The sequence below is a fragment of the Erythranthe guttata genome, chromosome 13, assembly GCF_056151865.1.
Source record: "Erythranthe guttata isolate IM_541 chromosome 13, IM_541, whole genome shotgun sequence".
Taxonomy (NCBI): domain Eukaryota; kingdom Viridiplantae; phylum Streptophyta; class Magnoliopsida; order Lamiales; family Phrymaceae; genus Erythranthe; species Erythranthe guttata.
In genome coordinates this window covers 14,369,437-14,392,156 of record NC_142545.1, presented here as the reverse complement: position 1 = coordinate 14,392,156, position 22,720 = coordinate 14,369,437, and the positions used below count along the sequence as shown (strand labels likewise).

Genomic DNA, 22,720 nt, shown 5'->3' with positions numbered 1-22,720 from the left:
AACTTTCAATATGTATAAAAGTATTGAAGAATATATATATTATATATATATAAAAGGAAAACGAGATGAGGTAAGATTCTTTACAAAATATTGGAGACAGCAAAATCGAGGGCACATGGGCAACTTGAGAGAGCTTTCCTTGTTTTAGCCACTCTCTCCTCCCTTCCCTTGTTCCTTTTTCTATCTTTTTTTTTAACTTTTCTCTTTTGGTTAAGCAGTAGATTGAGACCCTTTGACATAAATTAATCACCAATAAATAAAATTTATATAAATAAATAATTAATTAACTTAAAAAAAATAAAAAAAAATTGGGACCTCTATTCTATCAGATGGGATAGGGGAAAACAACACGATGCTATTTCGTCTATAGCTAAATTTTGTCCCAAAATTAATGATATTCTACAGCAAATGTAATACATATAAAAGGGATGCTGTTTTAATTTCCAAGAAGACAACATTAATACACAAATGTGTGTGCAAGTGTATCACATTATCATGTGATTGCTGTTTCACTATTAGGCCAATACTAGATTAAATATAATAAAATAAAACATATTGTTGATAAATAAACATATAAATATCCTGAAAGAAGATTTTAATTTCAGGCCATTTATTTATTTTATTTTTTTAAAAAGAAGAAGAAGAAGTCCCATAAAAATTTGCAGGAGTGGGTAAAAAGGTAAAAAGGACAGGTGAGGGAAAGGATTATTGACACCTCACAAGGAGACAATGCATGCTGTGGTGTTTTATTCAAATTAACTTTTATCATATAAATTAAACCCAACCCCTCTCTCTCTCTCTCTCTCTCTCTCTACTTTTCCTTTTTATTTATTTATTTAGTTATAAATTATAATTTAACTTTGCTTGAGAAACAATGATAATCATTAATTTCTAAAAAGCAAATATATTATTCAATGAAATCTCTATTCCCCTTTTCTCCAGTTGGACCCTAATGATTTATTTCCTATCTCAATGGCCTGATTCTTGGGTGGAGCCCTGCGGTGGTGGTTGGGTGGGTGGTGGTGGTGGTTGTGGGGTGGGAGTTTATTTGTTTTATGCTATGAAGACAATGTACATTACTACAATGCAATTCAATACAAGTCTTTACTTAATATATTCAATAATAATAATCCAGAAAAAAAAAATATTGGACCAGTCCCAGACATCTTATGTATACAGGCCTAGCCTATGTTGTCTTGTGATAATGTAACTTACCATTAAAATTAATAATAATGCATAATTCCTATTAAAAAAAAGAAAAAAAAATATGCATGTAAAATTGTTTTCTGAAGTTATACTTAACCTCCCTAAACAAAAGGAAAAACACACTCGTATGTCACAAGATATGATGCTACAACATACAACAACCGATTAACCGACAAGTTTATGTTCGTCGCATTAGAATACATAGTACCGTGTTTTAAGAGATTAGGGAAAGGAAAAGTTTGCACAATTCATGCATTTAGTTTCCTTGATATGGAACATCGACTAAGACAACCTAGAATCAAGCTAATGTTTCTTAACGAATCCAACAAATTGACAACGATAGCCCGCCCACCGCTCACTTTTATATCATAAAATAAACATGTTATTTTAACAAGAATCATTATTGTATTTACAGCTTTTAATCTGCGATAAAAATTTGGAGTTTAATACATTGTAAGGTTGTGTGATGTTGTATCGTGTATTCAGAATCAACTTACCTTCGAGCTCATGTTCTGCACCTCGTTCCATATTTTTTTAACCTTCCCATCGTTGTTCGGTAATAACACATCCTGCATAGAACTTGAAAATCATGCGACATCATTCGTATGCTTTTACAAGTGACTTAAAGATTCCACACGATTATACGTAACAGCAAAATTTCTGTTTATGCACAGCATACTGATAGATTCGCTTATGTTGGTGGGATTCAATAAACGAGTAACAAGAGAAGACATTCATAAAAATCCTATGTAAGAAAAAAGGCTATAAATCTACTACCTAGTAATGCTCCTAAAATTCAAGGCACTAACTAGCATTTTAGGCAGGTGAGGATTTCTTGCACATGCTTACCAAGTTAAAATCAGAAAGCCGTAAAAAATAGCAATTCGGTGTCGAGATTTACTTTTTTTTTTTTTTTTTTTTTTTTTAAAGTACGATTTAGAGAAGTTCGAGTAAGGGATTGAAGCGGGATAAGTGATTCTATGAATTACCTGATGTAAATTTAAATACACTATGCATGCAAGGTCCAAAGACAAGCGCTCGGTCCTGCATCGTCTGAAAATTATGCTTACAGTTAGAGACAGAAGCTTGTCAGCTGATAAAACAAGGTGTTAGATGACTCAGTGTAAATATTTCTACTTCTTTTTTTCATCTTTCCTTTTACCTCGTTTTTCAAGTTCCGGGATCGAATTACAGTTGAGAAAATAAATGGATTTTTAACCACCATAACTGAAGAAATTCATGCTCGGAAGATTTTGCTTTTTCAAGACTCTTAATGCATTCACAAAAGAACTCATAGATTAAGTTAACATTTCGTACATGTAAATTTAAGCTCAATTTCTACGCGAGATAGCTAAATTGGTCTCAGGTGATACATTTTAAAATCGGAAGTCGCCGATTGATCCCAATAAAGTCATATCTATCTTTGCGAACAGTCAGCGTTAAACTTAGGAATCAAATTCCTTAACAAACCCAAGATAACAGACGATTGTTTCGTTGAGGATCAGCTTATCTTACAATTTATCAGCGAATAATACCTGATGCATTCTCCAGTTGATTAAGGAATCAGTTTCGTTTCAAGTGCTTATATTGTTATTTGTCACACAAACGCAGCCTTTTTGCCATTGGGTGGGATATGACCTCGTTCCACAAACCGCAGTATAAGCTTATCCGCCTCATCAAATTTCTGCTGCAAAATCAATTTCTTACTAACTTCCTCACACAGCTTTAAATCAGGAACCAAATTACGGTTAAACATCCTACAAGCCACTCTATACGATCCAATCGGATTCTCATTCTTCAAAAAACTTCTCATGAGAATATGGCAAGTATTCGCATCACTTCTAGAAGCAGTTCTCAGAACCTTCCCCAATAACTCATAACCTTCATCGACATTTCCAAAACAGCAAAGCTTCTCAATAACTTGGTTATACGCCGTTTTGCAGCTTTCCCTTCGAAGCATCTTCTCAATCAGTTTCAACAAATCATCCACTTTCCCATGCTGACAGAAATGATGGATGACTGACCGATAAGTGACTTGAGTCGGGAGCAAACCACAGTGGAGCAGTTTCTTGGTCATTTCATTAGCCTCGTTTATTCTACCTTTTCTTCCCAGTGCATCAATGACAGCTGTATACGTCACTTCATCGGGGTGTTTGTTGTTCAAATACATGTCGTCAAGAACAGACAGTGCAGCTTCCAAGTCGTCGTTTTTACAGAATCCATGAATTACTGTAGTGAAATTCACCACATTTACAGCACACCCCTTTTTCATGCACTCCTCTAGTAATTTCTTCGATTGATCTGCTCTGCCCGCTTTACAAAGAGACTGAATCAAGATGTTGATTTCGACTGGAGAAGGATAAAACCCTTTTCCGATCATTTCCCTCATTACATCACAGGCCTCTGACAACTTCCCTTCTCTACGAAACCCATGCATTACTACACTATACGTCACAGCATTCGGGGCCCACATTCCCTCACTCATGTTCATCATCTCTCTTGCTTCTAAAGATTTCCCGTTCTGACAAAGCCCGTTCAACAAGGCTGTGTAAGAAACACAGTTTGGTTTACAACCGTGCTTGTACATCTGCTGCAGCAGTTTTTTAGCTCGTTCGATTTCTCCTATTCTGCAAAATCCATGCAAAACAGCAGTGTACGTCACAACATCGGGGGTGCACCCCTTCAATAACATTTCATCGACAATATCTTTAGCCCTATCGATTCTTCCTTCTTGACAAAAGCAATTCACTACAGCAGTATGCCCAACTTTGTCGACATGGAAACCTCTTTCCTCTGCTTCTCGTATAAACCCTAGCGCCTCTTCTGCATGGCCGTACTTTGATAGCATGTGGATAAGAGTGTTGTACGTAACTTGATCGGGCACCAAATTACTCTCTTTCAACATCTTATCCAGAAGCCCTCTCAGTTCGTCAATCCTTCTCTCCTTGCACAAAAAACCCATGACAGTATAGTAGCTGACTTTATCCGGAGAACAGCCTCTCAGGGGCATTTCTACGATCAACTTCATGGCATCTTCAACAAGATTCTTTTCGCAGTAGCCCTTAATCAAACAATTATACGTGACGACATTAGGTTCAATCCCTACAACCTGCATTCTCTGCACAAACCTCAATGCTTTCTCCAACTTTTCCCATTCAACCAAAACGTTAACTGCGGTATTGCATATCGAAACATCAAGCTCGATTCCTGCTTTCTGCATGAGATTCAACACCTGCATTGCTTTCCTAAAATGTCCAGCTCTACTGAAAGAAACCATTACACAGCCAAAATCTTCGGGCCAAATCTCGATCTTTCTCCGTGCCATAAGCCGAAGAATACGCTTAGCTCCTTGACATAACTTGGTCTTACCAAGAACATTAAGCATTGCATGATAAACCATTGGATCGTGCCTGTACCGCCACTGCCTGTCAGCCCAATAAAAGAATTCTAAAGCAATTCTTTCATCGGATTGAGCTCGAATTACTGCACAAACTTGAGAAGGCTTCAAACTGCGCAGCAAGTTCTTGAACTCCGATTCGAGATTCGGAGTCCATGATGCTCTGAGACCAATCAGCCTGCAAACCTCTCTAACTAAAGGGTGTCTTACTTCGTCTTCGTCCACCTCGATTCTTCTAGAAACATCACTTCTCTCTCTGTTTCTGTCGAATGAATTCAAAACCCTAAATTCATCGTCATTATCTTCATCACTGTTTTCCTCTTCTCCTTCTTCTGACTCGCCAAACTCATTGGAAATACCACGATTGCATTTTTCTCCACCCCAATTGCAAGAACTATAATCTGGACTAAATATCCTAGATTTTTCAGAACCAATTTCTCCAATCCCACCAAACTCATGATTTTTACCCTCGGGATTAACTGTATCCACGTACCGCCCGCGCATTTGGGGGGCCAAAGGGGGGGCGGAACTACTGCTTTTCGATGACCATGATGAGAAAGAAGAACATGTATGCAACAGGGTAGTTTTACTGAAGCGGCGAGCCGTAGCGAAACTTTCTCGGATTCTTTTGTGAACTGACATTTTCAGTGAATCAGAAGATCAAAATTAGATTATCATAAATTGGGTACAGAATAGAATTAGGGTTTTGGGAAATTACATCTGACAGAACCTGCAATTTTAAATGTCAGAAAGGGTTTTGGTGAATTTCAAGAACAATCTGCTGTATTTCCTTGCAATTTGACTAACAATTTATATGAAATTTTAATTCTTCATAATCAACTGATAAATTAAAACAAAACAAAACAAAAATCTTCAAATGCTTAAACAAAACTGATTAACATATATATTTCCGTAAACTAACGGTGCGAAGCACTAAATTTAGGAAATAAACAGAATATTCGGAAGAAATCCAGTCTAAAGAACGGCACTTGCCTTAATTACTGAATAGTCCCGTTAAATGTAACGTGACGGATTAAAAAATTAAATAAAATACAACACGAGGAAAGAAAGAAAACAACAGCTGTTCTGTTCCGCTCCTTTTCATAACCGGGCCCCACCAACGTCTCTCCTCGGGCTTCACGCGCGCGCGCACACACACACTGATAGGACAGCCAATCAGTTCGCCGGCGAGATGGCATCTGCCGCCGTTGAGGTGGCCGAGAACGGCAATGTGGAATCACCGGAATCAGCACTGATTTTTCTCGGGACCGGTTGTTCGAGCGCCGTGCCGAATGCGATGTGCTTGATCCAGCCCTCCGATCCTCCTTGCCACGTCTGCTCCCAGTCTCTAACCCTACCGCCGGATCAAAACCCTAATTACAGGTTTTTTTTCTCATTTTTCCAATTATTGCAAAATCATAGGCTGGGATTGTACTCTCTATGCTCTGATATTTGTTAGTCTGATGGTTTGATGATGCAATTTATTGTAGGTGCAATACATCTCTCTTAATTGATTACTGTGGCAGTGAGGGCAAACATAAATACATCTTGATCGATGTTGGCAAGACTTTCAGGGAGCAAGTACTCCGATGGTTCACCGCTCATAAAATTCCGCACGTAGATTCAGTGAGTTTTTGTATTCCTCAATTAAGTTCAACTTTGCCTTGATAATAGAAATGTAAAAGAGAACATTACTGTGAGTGTAATCGTGTTTCCAATTACACGAAAATTAACAACCATTGCTTTAGTTTCAATTTTTATTTTTTCAATTGGCGAATGACGATTATCGAATTTAAAAGTAGAATGATGTGATGTAGTTTGCTAACAACTTGTCCAGATTATATTAACTCATGAACATGCCGATGCTGTTCTCGGTTTGGATGATGTACGCACTGTGCAACCTTTTAGTCCAACAAATGACATCGAGCCAACTCCCATTTACCTCACCGAATATGCAATGGAGAGGTACTTTGCATATACATACAGATATCAGTTATACGATTTTGTTTTGCCCATTTTTTTGTGATTCTGTTGTATCTATACTCTTGACATGGATATTGCAACTCAATTGATGGCATGTACTAGAGTTGTTGATTAAACCTTGAAACGTTTGTTTTTGAACAGCATTGCAGTGAAATTCCCATACTTGGTTCAGAAAAAACTCAAGCCTGGCCAGGAAATTAGACGTGTAGCACAACTTGACTGGAAAATTATAGAGAACGATTGCAATAAGCCATTTGTGGTATCTGGGCTACGAATTGTTCCCTTGCCGGTAAGTTTCGCCTCGTACTTTTTATATTTTATTTTATTTACAGATATTTAAGAAGTCTTTCGTATGCATTCTCATGTTTTTATGTTCTTAACAGGTGATGCATGGCGAAGACTATGTATGCTTGGGTTTTCAGTTTGGCGAAAGATATAAAGTAGCGTATATATCAGACATTTCACGATTTCTTGAACCCACTGAAAACTGTAAGCACTGTCATTCTCTCCTTGTCTCACAAAAACCTGTAAAATATGCACCATGGGCTGCAATCCTATTTTTATTTTTTATTTTTATGATTTTAAGTTAGCTGCCCTAATCTTATTCTGTAACGGATAAATATTTTAAGGCATAATAAGCACAAAGAAGAACTTCCAGTTTTAGGGTTACGGACAAATGAAACAACTGTTCACTATAATTTATATACTGCAGAATGATTGAATAAACAAAAAAGCATTGGGAGCCTAAAGATTGGAAAGGTCAAAGGAGCATCGGATAATTAGCTTATTTCTTTTTTTTTTTGTAATATAGCTACAAATTTGAGCCTTGTAAGGATATATATCTCCTCTTTTGTAGATATTTCGAAAGATGGTTGTCAACAGTTAGATCTCCTTATTTTGGACACACTATACAAGGTTAGCTACTATACACTTAGACTTTTTATCTACTTTTAAGATCTTCATTATTTCCTGTTTATGTTTATACCGACTAAATTCGCTAAGCATAGTAGAGAAGCCGTTCTCCCCTTCTTTACTAACTAATATGTTGCTTTTCAATGTGCTCGTCCATGCAGAAAGGATCCCACAACACTCACTTCTGCTTCCCTCAGGTTTTCCTCTTTTACACAATTTCTTGAATATCGTTTTTGTTCTTGGCAAACGCTATTTTTATTATTTATTACATTGTCAAGTTTTCCATCTGCAGACTCTTGATGCTGTGAAGAGGATATGCCCAAAGAGAGCTTTGCTTATCGGAATGACACATGAGTTTGATCACCACAAAGACAACGAATTTCTCAAGGACTGGTCCCAAAGGTATTGCTTATCGCACTTCTCTTTTAGAATCTTTTTGTTAAGGTGAATCACGAAAAAAATCCTACGTGGCGTTTCCTTTTTGTCCTTTCCGATGTGCACTATGCCACGTTGCTTTAATAGCCAGTAATCTGAAATTTATACGTGTTTTTGTATGTTGATTCCAGGGAAGGAATACCAGTTGAGCTTGCGTATGACGGGCTGCGAATTTCTGTAGACCTTTGATGAGGTAAGGTTTTGAGTTTAAACCAAAAGCTGCCTTTTTATTACAAGGTCCCTCTTGGTAAATTCTATTGCAACTAAGTATTTGCTAAACTCTGTTCTCTTTGTTTGAATAGAGAACTGATTATAAGCTTGTCTCTGCAGGTTAAAAACATGGGCTATATTTGTAAACAGTTGATATTTATTGGTTCTTCTTCCCCATTATTGAAAAGGGGAATATAGTTTCCCAAGTTTTATTCTCTAATCCTTGCTATTTTACTATGTTGTGTTACAAATCCTCCCTCTGATATTTGTTTATTTGATGATGTTTGATTAATGCATGTCTAAATCAGCTTGCATTCTGTCAAAATTTGTTTTTAGTATTACTACTCTATTGCCCAAGATTCATTCTTTATTTTATTTTATTGGAGAAAATTGGTTTTGCAGATAGACAACTGGTGTTTTGCCAATCAGGAAATTAGAATAAAAAATATTTGGGTTCAATTATTTATTTATTCTTTCAAGGGTAAATAGCACTTGCCTCCTATGGTTTGAACTTTTATGCACATAACCCCATGTATTTTCAATATAGCACATAACCCCTTATACTTTCAAAAATTCCCTCCTAATAAGCATGATCATATTAAAAGTACATGGGGTCATGTGCACAAAACTCAAACCAAAGGGGGCTAAGTGTCATATACCCTTCTTTCAAAGTTGTAACCAATTCTTCTAGAATGAAAAAAAAAAGTCGACATGTTTGGTAACTGGCCCTAATATAGTCAACATAAAAGACCTCTAGATGTCTGTTCAACTCAATTACCATCAATTGTTTATTATTTAGGTCCAAAAAAGAAGCCAATCACCTCAGACTAATCCAATTGCTACATGACTTTTGACCATACTACCCTTTTTTCTTGAAATTCAATTTTTCCCCTCCATCTTTCTTTTCTTGAAATACATGCATATATATTAACACACAGACCAAAGAATAACTCTGAGAAAGAAAAAAAAAAAAGATATGGCATCATGTTATGTTCCGTTTAACAGCAGGAATCTGGATATAAGTTTCTTCGTATTCAGACCGACCGTTGTATACGTGGACGATTTATTACACGCTCTGAAACAATTCTCTTCGTACACTCAGACCCTTGGCTGTGTTCATAGTTCCATTCTCAGAAGTATTCATGGCAACATGGTAATTAAGATATTTTAATTTTGTTTAATTTCTTCTCTCCATTTATATATATATATTTTTAATTAAATGTTTAATAATTTAGTATCTTTCTTATGTTGTGATCATATTATATATGATTTAATTTGTAGATTGTATGGTATGGTGCATGGATGAAGAGGACTCATGAGAACAAACAACTTTTAATTGATGCTCTTGTAAGTAATAATAATAAGCTTTATTGCTAATTAATATCCTTGCCTTATATCGAATTTGCTAAAATACCATCCCATGTTATTTTATTTGCAAAATTCACCCCTACTAATCAATTTTTGTTAGCACACAACCCCTAAATATGGTTACTAACTGATAAAAAAAACTAAATCATAGGGTGGTTTTTGACAACAAAAAATAACACGGGGCAATATTTAGCAATTCGATATAATATAGGGGTACTAAATGCAATAAACTCAATATTTATGCCAAAAATCTGTTTTTTTTTTCTTCTTCTTCTTTTTGATATTTTAGCTCTTGATTAATATAATATAATTTCTTTCTTTTTATGTAGCTTTCGGTGTTGACAAATGTAGCAGGCATGGCCATCTTAATTGACCACAGCTTCTTCGACGCCTTCACCGGAGAATCAAGAGACGGCACTCCGGCGGCAAAATTCTTCACCGGAGATATTGTCTCCATGAGCTCCGCCACTCTTTCAGCCAACAACGACGACGAAAACAAAGTTTCTTACGCGTGTTTGGCGATATTCAAAGACCGGTTCAACAAGATGAGTGGTGCAAGAGCCGGCGTTTGCTTTAAATCCCAAAGCGTGCCGAGAATAGTTTGCCTTTTCGTTTGGAAATCTCTTCAGTTCTGCTACACGTATATATTAACCTCGGATTATCGAAACACGATTCTTCCTTACCTTGATGGATTTGCGCTCGACGTAAAGTACGATGTTTTTAGGGTCGTGTATGTCAGTGGAGACAATGTAGTGAAGTTACAGAACTACCCTCAGCGTATGATGCTTGAAAATGAAGTAGATAACAATGCAGGGTACCCTTTTGTGCATGATTTTCAAGACAGATGATTGATTATTAATGCTTCTTCATATGATTACTTTGGCCTAAATTTTGCTATGTAAATGTTCTATATACACAAAAAAAAAAAACATAATAGTAAGTCCTCAGATTTGGCTTAATTTATTACTTATAACAAATGAAATCGTTTTTTTTTTCTTTTTAAATATATTTTTCGACTACTTTGTATTGCAAATCAACTTTCGGTCCCAGTATTTCAAGAACTTCTTTTATAATCAAAATAGGGTAAATTACAAACACCCCCCTGAGGTATGGTCAAATTACAAAAAACCCCTCTTGTTTGGATAATTACATCTACCCCCTCAACTATGATTTTTTCAAACACCCCCCTGAGGTATGGTCAAATTACAAAAAACCCCTCTTGTTTGGATAATTACATCTACCCCCCTCAACTATGATTTTTTCCTATCTTTATGGTGCCAAATTCAACATAGTCATTTAGATTCCGTGAAATGTGCTCTAGTTTGTACTCTTTGTGTAAAAAATACAGTTTCCGATGCACCACAAACTGATATATACAAGCTAAAAATCACATATTATGGTCATCTTGCTTCATAATGTAGAGTTTGAATGGGATAAAACGGGTACAAAAGTGATAATATTCCATATAATCTCGAAGATTCCACTAAATTTGATGAGTTGAGGGAGGTGGTTGTAATTATCCAAACAAGAGGGGTGTTTTTGTAATTTGGTCATACCTCAGGGGGGTGTTTGTAATTTAACCCAATCAAAATATTTGCTTTCATGATGAATATCTCTTTGCGATGTGTGATTTTGTTTCGAATTTCTTAGAAATTTTAATTCAATTTGTTAAATTGGGGAACACGTGGACTTGGTTCATTGGGCTTTTATATACCCAGATTCAGTGGTCCATCAAAAAACAAATGTAGTGAAGTTTAAAATTGGGCTTGATATTTGGGGCCCAAATTGTTTTATCATCCAATAAATAAATAAATAAAATGCCAAAAAAAAAAAAAAAAAGGGCACGTGACATAAGTGAGATTTTTGAACTGAAATCCCCCCACAAATATTAATAATATTTTCTTCAATTTATAATTGGTGTTGTCGTTTTATCCCTGTAATAATAAAAAGTTTGAAAAGTATGGTAGAAAAAGTTGGATATTTGAAGGACTAATATAAGAAAGCAGAGAGAAACCATACCACCTCAGTCAAAACATGTGAACCAACATTCATCATTTTCTATTTTTTATTACAAATATAATAATATTACTTTTATTTATTATTTTTTTGTATTTTTCTTTTGTCATAATTTGTTTTTTAAAAGGTTCAAAATTTTCAGGTTTCTGCACAGTACAGAAGTTACTTCCAATCCACATCAAACGCATAGTGAACTACTGTAGATTTTGCTGCTGCCCTCTGTTCTTTACTACATAAGGGCCCCTCTTTTTTTTGTATTGTAAATCATAAACAATTTAAATAAATAAGTAAATAAAGGACTCTTAACTAAGGCCAAAATTAATCATAAGATATATTTAAAAATAAAATAAAAAACTTATATAATTTGATTTATTTTATTTTTTTTGTTTCTTATAATGTGGAAGCATTGGTCAAAAATTTGACTATAAAAATCAAATTCACTATCATAATAAATAAGTTAAGGAAAATGAAGTATGGTCAAACATTATACATTTGACTTTTTGAGAGAAGAATGGGCGACCCGACCCGACCCATAAGTGGGAACACTCCATGTGAACACGCTTCCAAATTCACCCATGCACTAATCATTTGAATATGGCCTACCCTTAGAAAGAATGTTTTGGACTTATACTTCGTGCCCTTATTATTCTTTCCAATTTATTTACTTTTAATTTTATTGCTCCTTAAACAAATTTAATCTATTTTTAAATAAAATATGGTGGGGGTAGGGGTAATAATGGGAAAGAGATTAACCTAGGACTTTGAGCCTAAATAAGGGAATATAATAATTAAGTGAGTGGATATGGTTATTAATTTGTGGGATTAAGTGACAGTCAAGAAGCATAATCTAGGGTTTTGTGCATCATTAATAGAAAATATGAATGATGCTTAATGGACTAGTACATACAATGAACTTTGATATTTTGTTTTAATAAAATTCATAATCTTATATATAAAAGTAAGAAACGCTAGGTCAACCTAAGAAACCTTAATGACATATTTGTAAAAAAATAAAATAAATTATTATTATTATTTTTTCATTTCCTATTTTTCAGCTTTTTTCTCTAATAACTTTCATAGCACTAACAAAATCATAATACATTCCGATAGTGTTTTGTTTTTTTTAATATATAGTTTTTCTCTCTCTCTCTCTTTTACAGAAATCAATGTGGATTTATTTGTTAATATAATTTCATTATCATATATTTAAATTTTCTTTATTTATGAATTGGGATAGTGTTTTGTTTTTTTATATATAATTTTTTTTCTCTCTCTTTTACAGAAATTGATGTGGATTTATTTGTTGATACAATTCAATTATCATATATTTAAACTTTCCTCATTTAGAATTGCTAGTTAAGAATAATGGGAGAAAATATTATATATGTAAAAAAAAAAGGGATAAATTATTGAAAGTCACGTGACTATGCACGTGCGGTCGTCATCAAATGTGTCTTATTGCAACAGGGGAATTCTTGTATTGGTTTGTGTGATCACATGGGCTTAACTTTATGTTTAGTGAAAAATTATTAGCATAAAAAGTATAAATTGAAGCTAATTAACACCCAAAGAATAGGATTACTTTCCAGTGTTGGGCCAAATGCCTAGCACTCAATCATCATCACTGCTAATTAAATAAATGATTAATTATAATTTTCTTGGATTTCGGATGCCTTATATTTATTTTATTTTGTTTCTAATTTTTCTTTAGTTTTTCAATATTTTGTAATTAAAAAAAATTATAATGTACATAGTTTTCTTGTATGTAAATTTAAGAATTTCAAATTTGATGTTTTATATATATTATAGTATACAAAAAAGATAATCATCATATAAATAAATTTAAACCACTTTCTAAACCTTTTTTAAGTTAAAAAGCAACAAATGTAGAGAGAGAGAGAGGAGAGGTATTGACCAATTACTACAGTAGTAGACTCTTCGAACACCGCGCCATGCACCTCAAAATCATACTAACTGCTATTTATATTTATATATTAAAGTTTTTTTTAGGGGTATAAAATATACGCTTTTGTTATATTTACATTTTTTAATGTAATAAATACATACCTAATACTAATAGTATTAATTTACTTTTCATTAAAAAAAAAATTAATTAGGGGGGGGGGGGGGGGGGGGGGGGGGGGGTGGGGGGGGGTAGTGGGTAGGGTGGCGTGTATGACCAATGGGGAGGAGCACATTATAGAATTCAGTAATCCAATTTTCCTGAATTTCCTGTCACACACACTTCATTCATTCACTCACATAATTGAGGGGCATTTATGGGAAAGTGCATATTTACTACCCAATCTTTGACTGATTTCTTTATTAGTATCATATTTTAATTTCTTTTATTTCCAGAGAATAGTAAATTAATTTGTGAATAACTACTGCTAAAATCCACCTGCTCAAAATAAAAGTATGTAAAAATGTATTTATCTATTTATTGTTAAATTAAATATTGAGTCCAAGTAAAATAAGAGTGATTAATGAGGGGCATAATTGTCTAAAGAGACAGAAATGTATTGTGGCAACAAATTCAGGTCTGGCAAAGCAATTAAAATCAAATTGTACTATAGTAATACACAGCATTATTACTTGCTTCTGAAATAAGTAAAAAAGAATCAGAAATCCCAACTGCTACAACACATTTATCGAAAAATCTTTCTCAGTTCTGTGACTCTATAAGCAATCATTTACCCATTTCTTCCTTTTTTGTACATTATATATATGATTTCATTTTTCAAAAATAAGTATGCCGTTGTTTAATTTTGTGAAATTCAAAAAAAATTCTATTTAATTGTAATATAAATATTAAAGTAATAATAGTTGTCACTACAGCTTGCTTAGTTGTGATAATAATTGTCAAAGACAAATACTCTAAAGTCTAAACCGACCCATTAATTACATGTCACAAAATCCTTGAATTTTCTCTTTTGATTGATTGAATTGAATGTGATGGAAATTCAATTTGGGGAAATTAATTTAGAGAACAGGCTTAATTCAAAGATGTACAATTGCAACTTCATTTATTGTTATTTATTGTCCCCAGAGTCCAATATAGTTCAAAATTACTCCATAGATTTTCTATCATTACTTATATCTTTTACATTTTATGTTTAATAGGCATTTTTAAAATAAAAATATAGTAACCGGATACAATTTCAATAACCCACTACCAATTAATTATTAATAAAAAAGGGAGAGAAAAAAAAAAGAAAAAAGAAAAAAGAAAAGAGAGTATTTTAAACATGCTTGGTAGGGACTTGATTGACCAAACAAAAATTTGTTTAGCCCCAAAAAGGGAAAAATGAAAATGAAATGAATCACTGAGTCAACAAATCGGTAGAAAATCGCCAATTTATATTACATTTACACACACTCTCTCCTTCTCACAGATATATACAGTATTAGATTAGCGGAACTGTGTCCTCAAAAGAGCTTTGGCTTCTTCTTTGGCTAGCTCCCTTTCTCTCTCTAGACTTCTGTTCAACATTTTGTTTGTGCGTGTCTCTCTGTGTGTGAGAGAACTTAGAGAGAGAGATTAGAGAGAGAGAGAGAGAGGATCTTATGGAGTACGAAAGGATACACAAAGTTCAGGTAATGTGATTTAATATTTATCACAGCAATTTTTTTTATTTTTTTTTTAGCTTTTTCTCACACACACAAATACATGCATTTGTCTTTTCACTTTCTCAGAGCTGTTGTTCTATCTCGATTTATGCGTCTCTGTAAATGAATTATTGAAATATTTTTGTTCTCTGATCTGAGCATTCTGATTTCTTTGGTTAGGTGTGCTTGATTTTCTCAATTTGTTATATAATTTGTTTTTTTTTTTTTTTTTGTATTTTAATTTTTTTTTTTTTTTGTTGTTGGTTGAATGCAGACTGGTATGATATCTCCGAGTAAGTTGAGGATGAAGCTTATAGGTCACAATCAGAAGAAAAAAGATGGATCAAACTGTAATTCTTCTAGAACATCTCCTTCTAGGATGGACGATTCAGATTTTGTCAACAACAGCTTGTTGTCTTCCCCAAATGGAGATTTCTGCGATGAAGGTGTGATGTTTTTGCCCTAATTCACTGTTTCTGTTATTTATTGTGAGTGATGATTATTTGATTAGGGCTAATTAGTAAACCCAAACCCCCCCTCCTTTTTGCTTTCTTACTGTAACTAGGGCTAAATTGCTTCTCGGATTAGGAATTGGGGATTCTTAAAAATTCATCTGTTTCTTCTTTTCAGCAGCTTCGAATACAGAAGCTCCACCGGTTAAATCCGACAGTGCTACATCAGAGTTAAGCCAAGTTGATTCAAATTCATTACAGTCGAAGGAAAGCTTAGCAAAGGATAACGGTGAAAATGGCCGTTTTAGAATGCAGCTAGTTTCGAAGGGCGAGAGCGGCAATTCCAGTTCGGTACACCCTGTTCGAACATCCGAAGACGAAAACCTCGATTACGACAGCACGTCGAGCTTCGAGTTCCATAAAGGGGAGAGATCACTTCACCATTCTCTTACTAGATCCTTCTCGAGACCAATGTCATCCAAGTGGAACGATGCAGAGAAGTGGATCATGAATAAGCAAAATAATGCTCCTCAATCCAATGTCTCGAAAAAGACCAATCTAGCTAACCAAGCCAGTCGCCCGCCAGCCGTCACGAGTGCGGTGAGAGTTGCCCCAGAATCTACTACAACTTTGGTGAAAAGGGTTGATTTTTGTCAGCCTAATTCGCAGACAGGATTATCCAAGTTTGCTTTAATTGATTTATGTCCCGAAAGTAAGGACCTCGCTGAGGTTGACGACGAAGACTTGTCTTGCACAAAGAGCGTGACCGAAGAAACAACAGGTGATTGATGATTGTTTAATGCCTTGATTATACATCTCCTAAATTTGCTCTGTTTTCAAGAAGGAACTTAAATAATTTTAACATCCTTGAAAAAAGCAGGAGTTGCTGCAATAAGATCAGTTTCAATGAGGGACATGGGAACAGAAATGACTCCAATTCCAAGCCAAGAGCCTTCTAGAAGTGTGACACCTGTAAGTGCAACAACCCCAATTAGAAGCCCAACTTCTTCGATACCTTCGACCCCTCGAAGGGGGGAGCCGGCCCCCACACCGACAGAATATTCCATCGCCGCGCCAGCTCAGCAACACACAACAGGCGAAGCTGGGAAAAGGAATTTGTCGGAGCAAGAAATGAAGCTTAAAACAAGAAGGGAGATTGTGGCACTCGGTGTACAGCTTGGTAAGATGAGTATTGCAGCTTGGGCGAGTAAAGACGAAAAGGAAAAGGGTATTTCTGGAAGTGAAGCCGTTGATAGAGACGAACTCGAGCAGATTGAGTATGATAAACGCGCGGCTGCGTGGGAAGAAGCTGAGAAATCGAAACATGCTGCCAGGTTTTGATTTGATATCCTATATAAGCTGATGCCCTGTTTTATTATTATAAAGTATATAAACTGAATCGAATACTCTTTGCCAGGTTTAAACGAGAAGAAATAAGAATTCAAGCTTGGGAGAGTCAGCAGAAAGCAAGGCTTGAAGCTGAAATGAGGAAAATAGAGGTATTAATCTCATTCATCTCGTTTTTGAGTTTGAGCTTTTTGCATAATGATTTTAACGTAATCGAGCTTTTCACAGGCACAAATAGAGCAAATGAGAGCGCATGCGCAAGCAAAGATGGTGAAGAAGATAGCAATGGCAAGACAAAAATCGGAGGAAAAAAGAGCAGAGGCTGAAGCTAGTAAAAACAAACAGGCTGAGAAAACAGCAGCACAAGCCGAGTACATTCGACAAACGGGCCGAATTCCTTCCTCTCCATTTATCTGCTGTGGTTGGTCATAACTTAATATCGAAAACTCAATCGTTTAAAAGCCAGTTATGATTCTCAGCAGGATATGCAAATTATTAACGTGGTACGCTACCATTTGGAATATAGATTTAGCTTAATCCGTGTTAAATTGTTGCTGTTAGAGTATCGTTTTATATGTCTTTGTAACTATCGACAATCAAATGTTTTGCCGGGACTAGAATTAGTGAAGTTATACACATGCCTTCATTTACACCTTGTAAAGTTAGGTGTTGTGCCTGCTAAAAAAATGTGTTCAATGATGATATCAAACTTTCTTGTTGCTCTCATGTATTTTATACTTCAGACAACCTCCATTAATAGATGATTAGTAAAGACCTTAAATAATGTTTCATACTATAATGTTTTTTTTTCTTATAATTTTTAGTCATTTTATTTTTATAAATAAATTAATTGACATGAATAATAAAGACCTCAATTTCGACTAAACCATGAAAATATATAACTATCTATTTCAAAGATAGTACCTTAGTATAGGCAATATTCTGGAATTAAGATATAAAAACAGAGGATTATCATAATTACAGAACATACTTATATATATGGACGGTTTTAGGTTAGAAACAGAATTTTCTTGCCTAACACTTACCAGAGCTGGAAAATGATGGTTATAATATTGTACAAACGACCCCGGCTTATAAACCTGTACAGGAATAAAGAAAATTGATCCGTATTTTTAAATATTATAATAAATTCGACTTAACATTAGATGATACATGTCGTTTCATTTTTTACGTTTCGATTTCAAATGTGATTTTGACCTTTTTTAGTCCTAATTTGGCAAAAGTCGAAACACGTCAACTGACTTTAACGAAGGTTCTATTGGAAGGATTTGCGTTCCCCGCGCTATTATTCGAAGACAGCAGAAAACCCGACTCGTCAATGCAGCCGCTCGAAGTAATAACTATGCATGTAGCTAGACGAGGCAAATGCCATGCTTGCATTATCGATTTCGTTACTGTTCTGCATTAGAAGAGGGATGAGGAAGTGTCTATATTAACTTCGAATAGGAAGTGGTTTTGAGGGTCAGTACTTTCTTGTTCTATAAGGGCACTCCCTGCCAGGAAATGGAGGCAAAGAAACTGAGTCGTGGGGTATGTTAGCCTGTGGTGACATTCCACCGGAGAGGAGTGGATCGAGAGCAACCCTCTTTGTGGGCCAGCCACTTTCTTGGCTGACTGAGCCCAATAAACTGTGCAGGGGCGAATTCATATTGCCCGCAACAGGTTTGATGTTTGGAGACAGTTGAGAATCGAAAGCATGTTGAATCAGGGTAGACGAGACGACAGTTCATATTGCTGATGGATTTGTAAAACGTTGTTATTAAACGAGTTTTGGTGGAGCATTTGTTGGTGAAGAAGGCTAGTGGCATGTGATTGTTGTTGTGGTGGTGGTGGTGGTGGTGCCGCCTGAGGCTAGTGGCGGCTTAATGGAAGACTTTGAAGAAACTGAGGCTGATTCATCATATGCTGGTGCTGCATAATCGATGAAAGCATCTGTTTGGTGGGGTCCACCATAGCTTGGTAAACATCGTTGTTTTTTTTGCATGGCGGCGAACGGTGGCTGCTGCTGCTACTGCTGCATCCAGGGTGGTGGGACCCCCATTCCTTGTCCGAGAGATTGCATTCCTCCACCTCCACCGAGACCATCTCCTATAGCGGTGCCCTCCTCCTCGGCGGGGGTGTGTACACCATCTCCTGTAACAATGGCAATGTAAATGGCAGTGACAAATGGTCTGAAGAAATCAGAGCAACGATCAGTTCTTCTGATATCTCTTGATTCGTAATCTCGGACAATGCTGGGAATTGACAGAAAGTACAAAATGTGTAAAATGTTCGGGGTTTAGATTTCATGTCCGCGATTAAAAACTAGACTCGGAACTTAATCGAGCATATGAATGATAACGAGCCGAAAATCAGTCTGTAGTCCCTATTATTGCACAATCCTATGAAGAATATTGTTCAATACAAAGATTACATAACTATAAATCACAAAAAAGAAAAAAGAACCAAAAAATGCCATAAATTAATATTTTTAAAAACATGTGAAAATAAATAGTATGAACTTCCTAGGTTTATTACTTGCTACCCCCTTCCCCCATTTTCGTCCATAATCAAGCACAGAATCAAATTCTATATCAACCCAACCCCCAAAATTTAGCACAATTTCACAAACAGTATGTAAACTATGTATAGCTGAGAGTGCTATATATATATATAGCTGATCTAGTGAGAGCCGCGGTTGATCATTTGCATGTACTGGTTAAGCGATTCCTGCCGCTGAAGCCTCATATCCTCGTTGAATTTCTTTATGAACGCTTCCACTCGCCGGTTCAACTCGTCCTGCCCCAGCGACGCTTCCCTCCTCAGTTTCCCCGATCCGCCGCCGTCGCTGCTACCCGGAGATGACGTGTTGGTCCGGTCGTTGAAGGTCTCTGCTTTAGTCATCGTCTTCTCCGGCTGGCGGCGGTGGTGGTGGTGGTGGTGGCCGTCGCGCTCCCACGTGTCGGATTTTCTCAGGTGCCTGGTTATCGGGACTGCGCGCCCCTCCGTTATTGTCTTCCACGTGCTCTCCAGCGTGTCTTGCTTCTTCGGTTTCGAAACCCCGAGCACCGTTCTGCCACCTGGACGGAATACGTATTATTTTACTATTAATTAAATAAGCGCACGCTGTTCTAATTTTATCCAACACCGAATAACAAAGATAAGAATATTATTTTCACTGCTTCAGTTCTTATTGAAGAAATCAAAAGGCACACGTGTGGACAACATACGAGAGCTGCTAACTTACGCCTACGGCTTATCGTTTCAAAGTTTGTCTTTTGCTACTCCACCGTCTAGTAAGGGTATTATAGGTATTTACTATTTTAAGTGACCTACCCCACTTTCTGTCAATGTTACTGGAAAGGTGATCACCTACTTGACGGTCCACCAAAAGGTACCTACTTGGGCCAATTACTTTAATCTTAAGAAAAATGCCTCGATCTGTGTGGGGTTCATTTAATTCCCTGGACCGGCACACACCGAATCACGCCCAGCTAACACTCTAACGGTAACATTTTTTGCCAGCTACGGCGAAACCGAATCCCCACTCGCCGGTGGATTTAAAAAAATTATCTCATTAATTAATTTAAAAAGGAAAAAAGGAACAGTTATTTATACCTTCTGGACTGGTTTTCACATTCCTCCGGTGACCGAACCTCGCCGAAACCGGCGGCTTCACGGAAGGGGATTTTTCCGTTGCACCTTTGCTCTCGGCGGTCAATTTAGACTTGGCAGTAACATACTCGTTCTCCTTATTGCTCGTCGCCTCCTCGGCGCTAACAATGAACGGCGCCTGCTCGTATAATTTTGTGCTCCCCGCAATTGCATCCACGCGCTCGTACGCATCGAACCCCAATCCTTTCTCCGCATTCAGTACTCCGTAACCGACGCTGGAATCGTCCAAAACGACGCCGTTGTTGTACTTGTATTCCGGTTGACTGGTTTTAACAGCCAGCGCCGCCGCGACCGGCTGCGGCGGCACGAAACCCATGGTGACGAGCGCAGGCGTCAGCGAGTCTGGCGACGGCGACACGTCATCCTTCTTCGACTGGAGTTTGGAGGAAACGACGATGGTGACGACGATGCAGTTGATGACGAGGTACAGATACGGAGGCCTGAGCCACGAAACGACGCCGTTGTAGATCGAAGGTACATGAACATGGAAATCTGTGATTGCCAGCATAACTGCAGCTGATAGAACGCTGGTGGATACAAGCACAATTTTTAACAAAGACATGGTGTTAGTTGTTGTTCGATATATCATCGGCGATTTTATTTTTTCCGGTAAATTGCTCGTCGGAGATTTTTACTTTTCGGCGGTTATTGGTGGAGAGAGAAAAATATAATTTAGAGAGAGAAAGAGAAGAGTGTGGTGTGTGTCTGGTAATGAAGAGACGGTGTGGAAAGTGGGGAGCCGCGTTTATAAAGGTAGGGGGAAAATGGAATTTGATGATAGATTCGTGGGCATAATTGTAATTACGTGGAGTAAAATTTCTGGCTGGCATAGCTTAATTCCTGTGGAGACACGTGGAATGTACACGTCAGATGCCTACGTCTATTTTGGCCCGTCATCTCTATCTAAATCACAAATTTGGAAAATTATTTGTCCAAAAATTCTATTGTAGTGCACTCCTAATATTATTTGGAGTTTGGACTAATTTAATGTATAGTGATTTTTAGATTTTGAATTGCCTATCAAAATAAATAAATAAAAAATAATACTTTTAGATTTTGAATATAAATTAATATATTTTAATATGGGTTAAAATTAAATGCACCAGACTGAAGTAGGAGCGAAAATGAGACGAAACGTATAAAATTTAGCTGTTATGAATTCTTTTGATTTTTTTCCGGAAGCAAAAAGCGAAAAACGGCTTTCGATTTCGAAAATCTCGGGATTTAAAAATATATCTCGAATTCAAAACACGTTGAATTTTTTGAAATTCCGTAATACACAACGGATATTACATATTTATAATTTCCGTTGCGTTATGGATATTTATTTTTCAGATTTCTTTATCTAATGGGATTTACAATAAATGTGACAAGTAATCATAAAGTGTCTAAACTTAAAAAAAAAAACAAGGAATATAGAAATTTGGCAAGTATATTAAATTAAACAAATTAATTTTCTAAATAACACGTCAATAACATATGATTGATAAGCAAAGCGCAGTTAATTAGTGGCAACCTCCCAATCTATTATCAATCAGGTCACCGATTAGTTTAATTAATGCTAATAATTAATTAATTTGGATAATGAGGCGCTTTTTCAACGGTTATATATACTACACTACATCGTACATACATAAATATTCCGACCGTTGCATCCGGGCGCGGTTTTTGGATCCGCAACTTGCTAATGGGTCAGCACGTGACAAACAGGTCGATGCTTATGTTTCCACTCACTCGCCACCGACCCTACATTATAAATAAATTCATTAATTATTGCTTATATTGCTACTCTATTTCTTTCAATATTTATGGCCGAAAATAAATTAGAAAGATACAGTTATTGTATTTTTATCAAACAACACGACATATGGATAATATTGAATCTTCATTCTTAATGTTCTTTGCAACAATGTTCGAAAATCAAGATTTACATTCGAAACATGAAACGATACTCCTATAACGTAACAAACAGCGTCAAAACTATTATACGAGAGTGTAGATTTTACCCAGTATAACCTATATGGTTGGTTGCATGCTCCTTCGTTACCGGAAAAAAAAAAAAAAAAAAAAAAAAAAAAGTGCCACGTTTGGTTAAAATAGGCTTCAACTT

The 22,720-nt window shown here is 36.1% G+C and overlaps 6 protein-coding genes across 16 annotated transcripts; 3 read left to right on the top strand and 3 right to left on the bottom strand.

Annotated features, from left to right (window-relative positions):
- Nucleotides 1–175: 175 nt before the first annotated feature.
- On the bottom strand, nucleotides 176–5,482 carry LOC105962492 (Tetratricopeptide repeat (TPR)-like superfamily protein). Of its 9 annotated transcripts, none has more exons than XM_088812504.1 (4): nucleotides 2,742–5,478; nucleotides 2,196–2,259; nucleotides 1,704–1,775; nucleotides 176–230 (listed from the first exon to the last, which is right to left on the bottom strand). In XM_088812504.1, the coding sequence occupies exon 1, from the start codon at nucleotides 5,243–5,245 to the stop codon at nucleotides 2,804–2,806; it is 2,442 nt and encodes an 813-aa protein (XP_088668630.1). In that variant the 5' UTR covers nucleotides 5,246–5,478; the 3' UTR covers nucleotides 176–230; nucleotides 1,704–1,775; nucleotides 2,196–2,259; nucleotides 2,742–2,803. The 9 variants fall into 9 exon arrangements, with proteins under 9 accessions (XP_088668630.1, XP_088668636.1, XP_088668635.1 ...); XM_088812510.1 differs by lacking the exon at nucleotides 176–230 and having other exon boundaries at nucleotides 1,537–1,785; nucleotides 2,742–5,238; nucleotides 5,334–5,478; XM_088812509.1 differs by lacking the exon at nucleotides 176–230 and having other exon boundaries at nucleotides 1,537–1,775; nucleotides 2,742–5,238; nucleotides 5,334–5,478.
- Nucleotides 5,483–5,628: 146 nt separating this feature from the next.
- LOC105971113 (Metallo-hydrolase/oxidoreductase superfamily protein) lies at nucleotides 5,629–8,500 on the top strand. The gene is made up of 10 exons (XM_088812514.1): nucleotides 5,629–5,986; nucleotides 6,094–6,229; nucleotides 6,441–6,568; nucleotides 6,728–6,875; nucleotides 6,970–7,075; nucleotides 7,443–7,501; nucleotides 7,660–7,695; nucleotides 7,791–7,900; nucleotides 8,065–8,126; nucleotides 8,264–8,500. The coding sequence occupies exons 1-9, from the start codon at nucleotides 5,796–5,798 to the stop codon at nucleotides 8,120–8,122; spliced, it is 972 nt and encodes a 323-aa protein (XP_088668640.1). The 5' UTR covers nucleotides 5,629–5,795; the 3' UTR covers nucleotides 8,123–8,126; nucleotides 8,264–8,500.
- Nucleotides 8,501–8,792: 292 nt separating this feature from the next.
- LOC148765983 (uncharacterized) lies at nucleotides 8,793–10,470 on the top strand. The gene is made up of 3 exons (XM_088812515.1): nucleotides 8,793–9,296; nucleotides 9,425–9,490; nucleotides 9,841–10,470. The coding sequence occupies exons 1-3, from the start codon at nucleotides 9,120–9,122 to the stop codon at nucleotides 10,357–10,359; spliced, it is 762 nt and encodes a 253-aa protein (XP_088668641.1). The 5' UTR covers nucleotides 8,793–9,119; the 3' UTR covers nucleotides 10,360–10,470.
- Nucleotides 10,471–14,786: 4,316 nt separating this feature from the next.
- LOC105962494 (Remorin family protein) lies at nucleotides 14,787–17,661 on the top strand. 3 transcript variants are annotated; one of them, XM_012986807.2, is made up of 6 exons: nucleotides 14,787–15,124; nucleotides 15,411–15,582; nucleotides 15,767–16,369; nucleotides 16,469–16,922; nucleotides 17,006–17,087; nucleotides 17,164–17,661. In XM_012986807.2, the coding sequence occupies exons 1-6, from the start codon at nucleotides 15,095–15,097 to the stop codon at nucleotides 17,365–17,367; spliced, it is 1,545 nt and encodes a 514-aa protein (XP_012842261.2). In that variant the 5' UTR covers nucleotides 14,787–15,094; the 3' UTR covers nucleotides 17,368–17,661. The 3 variants fall into 3 exon arrangements, with proteins under 3 accessions (XP_012842261.2, XP_012842263.2, XP_012842260.2); XM_012986809.2 differs by having other exon boundaries at nucleotides 14,915–15,124; nucleotides 15,770–16,369; XM_012986806.2 differs by having other exon boundaries at nucleotides 14,915–15,124; nucleotides 16,466–16,922.
- Nucleotides 17,662–17,841: 180 nt separating this feature from the next.
- LOC148765982 (auxin response factor 6-like) lies at nucleotides 17,842–18,604 on the bottom strand. The gene is made up of 4 exons (XM_088812464.1): nucleotides 18,426–18,604; nucleotides 18,199–18,355; nucleotides 17,982–18,035; nucleotides 17,842–17,877 (listed from the first exon to the last, which is right to left on the bottom strand). Exons 1-4 carry the CDS (start codon nucleotides 18,602–18,604, stop codon nucleotides 17,842–17,844), a joined length of 426 nt encoding a protein of 141 aa, XP_088668590.1.
- Nucleotides 18,605–19,290: 686 nt separating this feature from the next.
- LOC105962495 (uncharacterized) lies at nucleotides 19,291–21,353 on the bottom strand. The gene is made up of 2 exons (XM_088812503.1): nucleotides 20,554–21,353; nucleotides 19,291–20,015 (listed from the first exon to the last, which is right to left on the bottom strand). Exons 1-2 carry the CDS (start codon nucleotides 21,197–21,199, stop codon nucleotides 19,618–19,620), a joined length of 1,044 nt encoding a protein of 347 aa, XP_088668629.1. The 5' UTR covers nucleotides 21,200–21,353; the 3' UTR covers nucleotides 19,291–19,617.
- Nucleotides 21,354–22,720: the final 1,367 nt, after the last annotated feature.

Coding starts and splice junctions, on each gene's coding strand:
- LOC148765982 (XM_088812464.1), bottom strand. CDS start 18,604: ATGAATTCGCCCCTGCACAGTTTATTGGGCTCAGTCAGCCAAGAAAGT. Junction 18,356..18,425: donor TGCCCTTATAGAACAAGAAA/GTACTGACCCTC, acceptor CTTCTAATGCAG/AACAGTAACGAAATCGATAA. Junction 17,878..17,981: donor ACCATCATTTTCCAGCTCTG/GTAAGTGTTAGG, acceptor TCTTAATTCCAG/AATATTGCCTATACTAAGGT.
- LOC105962494 (XM_012986806.2), top strand. CDS start 15,095: ATGGAGTACGAAAGGATACACAAAGTTCAG. Junction 15,583..15,766: donor TGGAGATTTCTGCGATGAAG/GTGTGATGTTTT, acceptor TCTTCTTTTCAG/CAGCTTCGAATACAGAAGCT. Junction 16,923..17,005: donor AAATCGAAACATGCTGCCAG/GTTTTGATTTGA, acceptor ACTCTTTGCCAG/GTTTAAACGAGAAGAAATAA.
- LOC105962495 (XM_088812503.1), bottom strand. CDS start 21,199: ATGATATATCGAACAACAACTAACACCATGTCTTTGTTAAAAATTGTG. Junction 20,016..20,553: donor TGTGAAAACCAGTCCAGAAG/GTATAAATAACT, acceptor TATTCCGTCCAG/GTGGCAGAACGGTGCTCGGG.
- LOC105971113 (XM_088812514.1), top strand. CDS start 5,796: ATGGCATCTGCCGCCGTTGAGGTGGCCGAGAACGGCAATGTGGAATCA. Junction 6,876..6,969: donor TACGAATTGTTCCCTTGCCG/GTAAGTTTCGCC, acceptor TGTTCTTAACAG/GTGATGCATGGCGAAGACTA. Junction 7,696..7,790: donor CTCACTTCTGCTTCCCTCAG/GTTTTCCTCTTT, acceptor TTCCATCTGCAG/ACTCTTGATGCTGTGAAGAG.
- LOC105962492 (XM_088812508.1), bottom strand. CDS start 5,245: ATGTCAGTTCACAAAAGAATCCGAGAAAGTTTCGCTACGGCTCGCCGC.
- LOC148765983 (XM_088812515.1), top strand. CDS start 9,120: ATGGCATCATGTTATGTTCCGTTTAACAGCAGGAATCTGGATATAAGT. Junction 9,297..9,424: donor GAAGTATTCATGGCAACATG/GTAATTAAGATA, acceptor TTTAATTTGTAG/ATTGTATGGTATGGTGCATG. Junction 9,491..9,840: donor AACTTTTAATTGATGCTCTT/GTAAGTAATAAT, acceptor CTTTTTATGTAG/CTTTCGGTGTTGACAAATGT.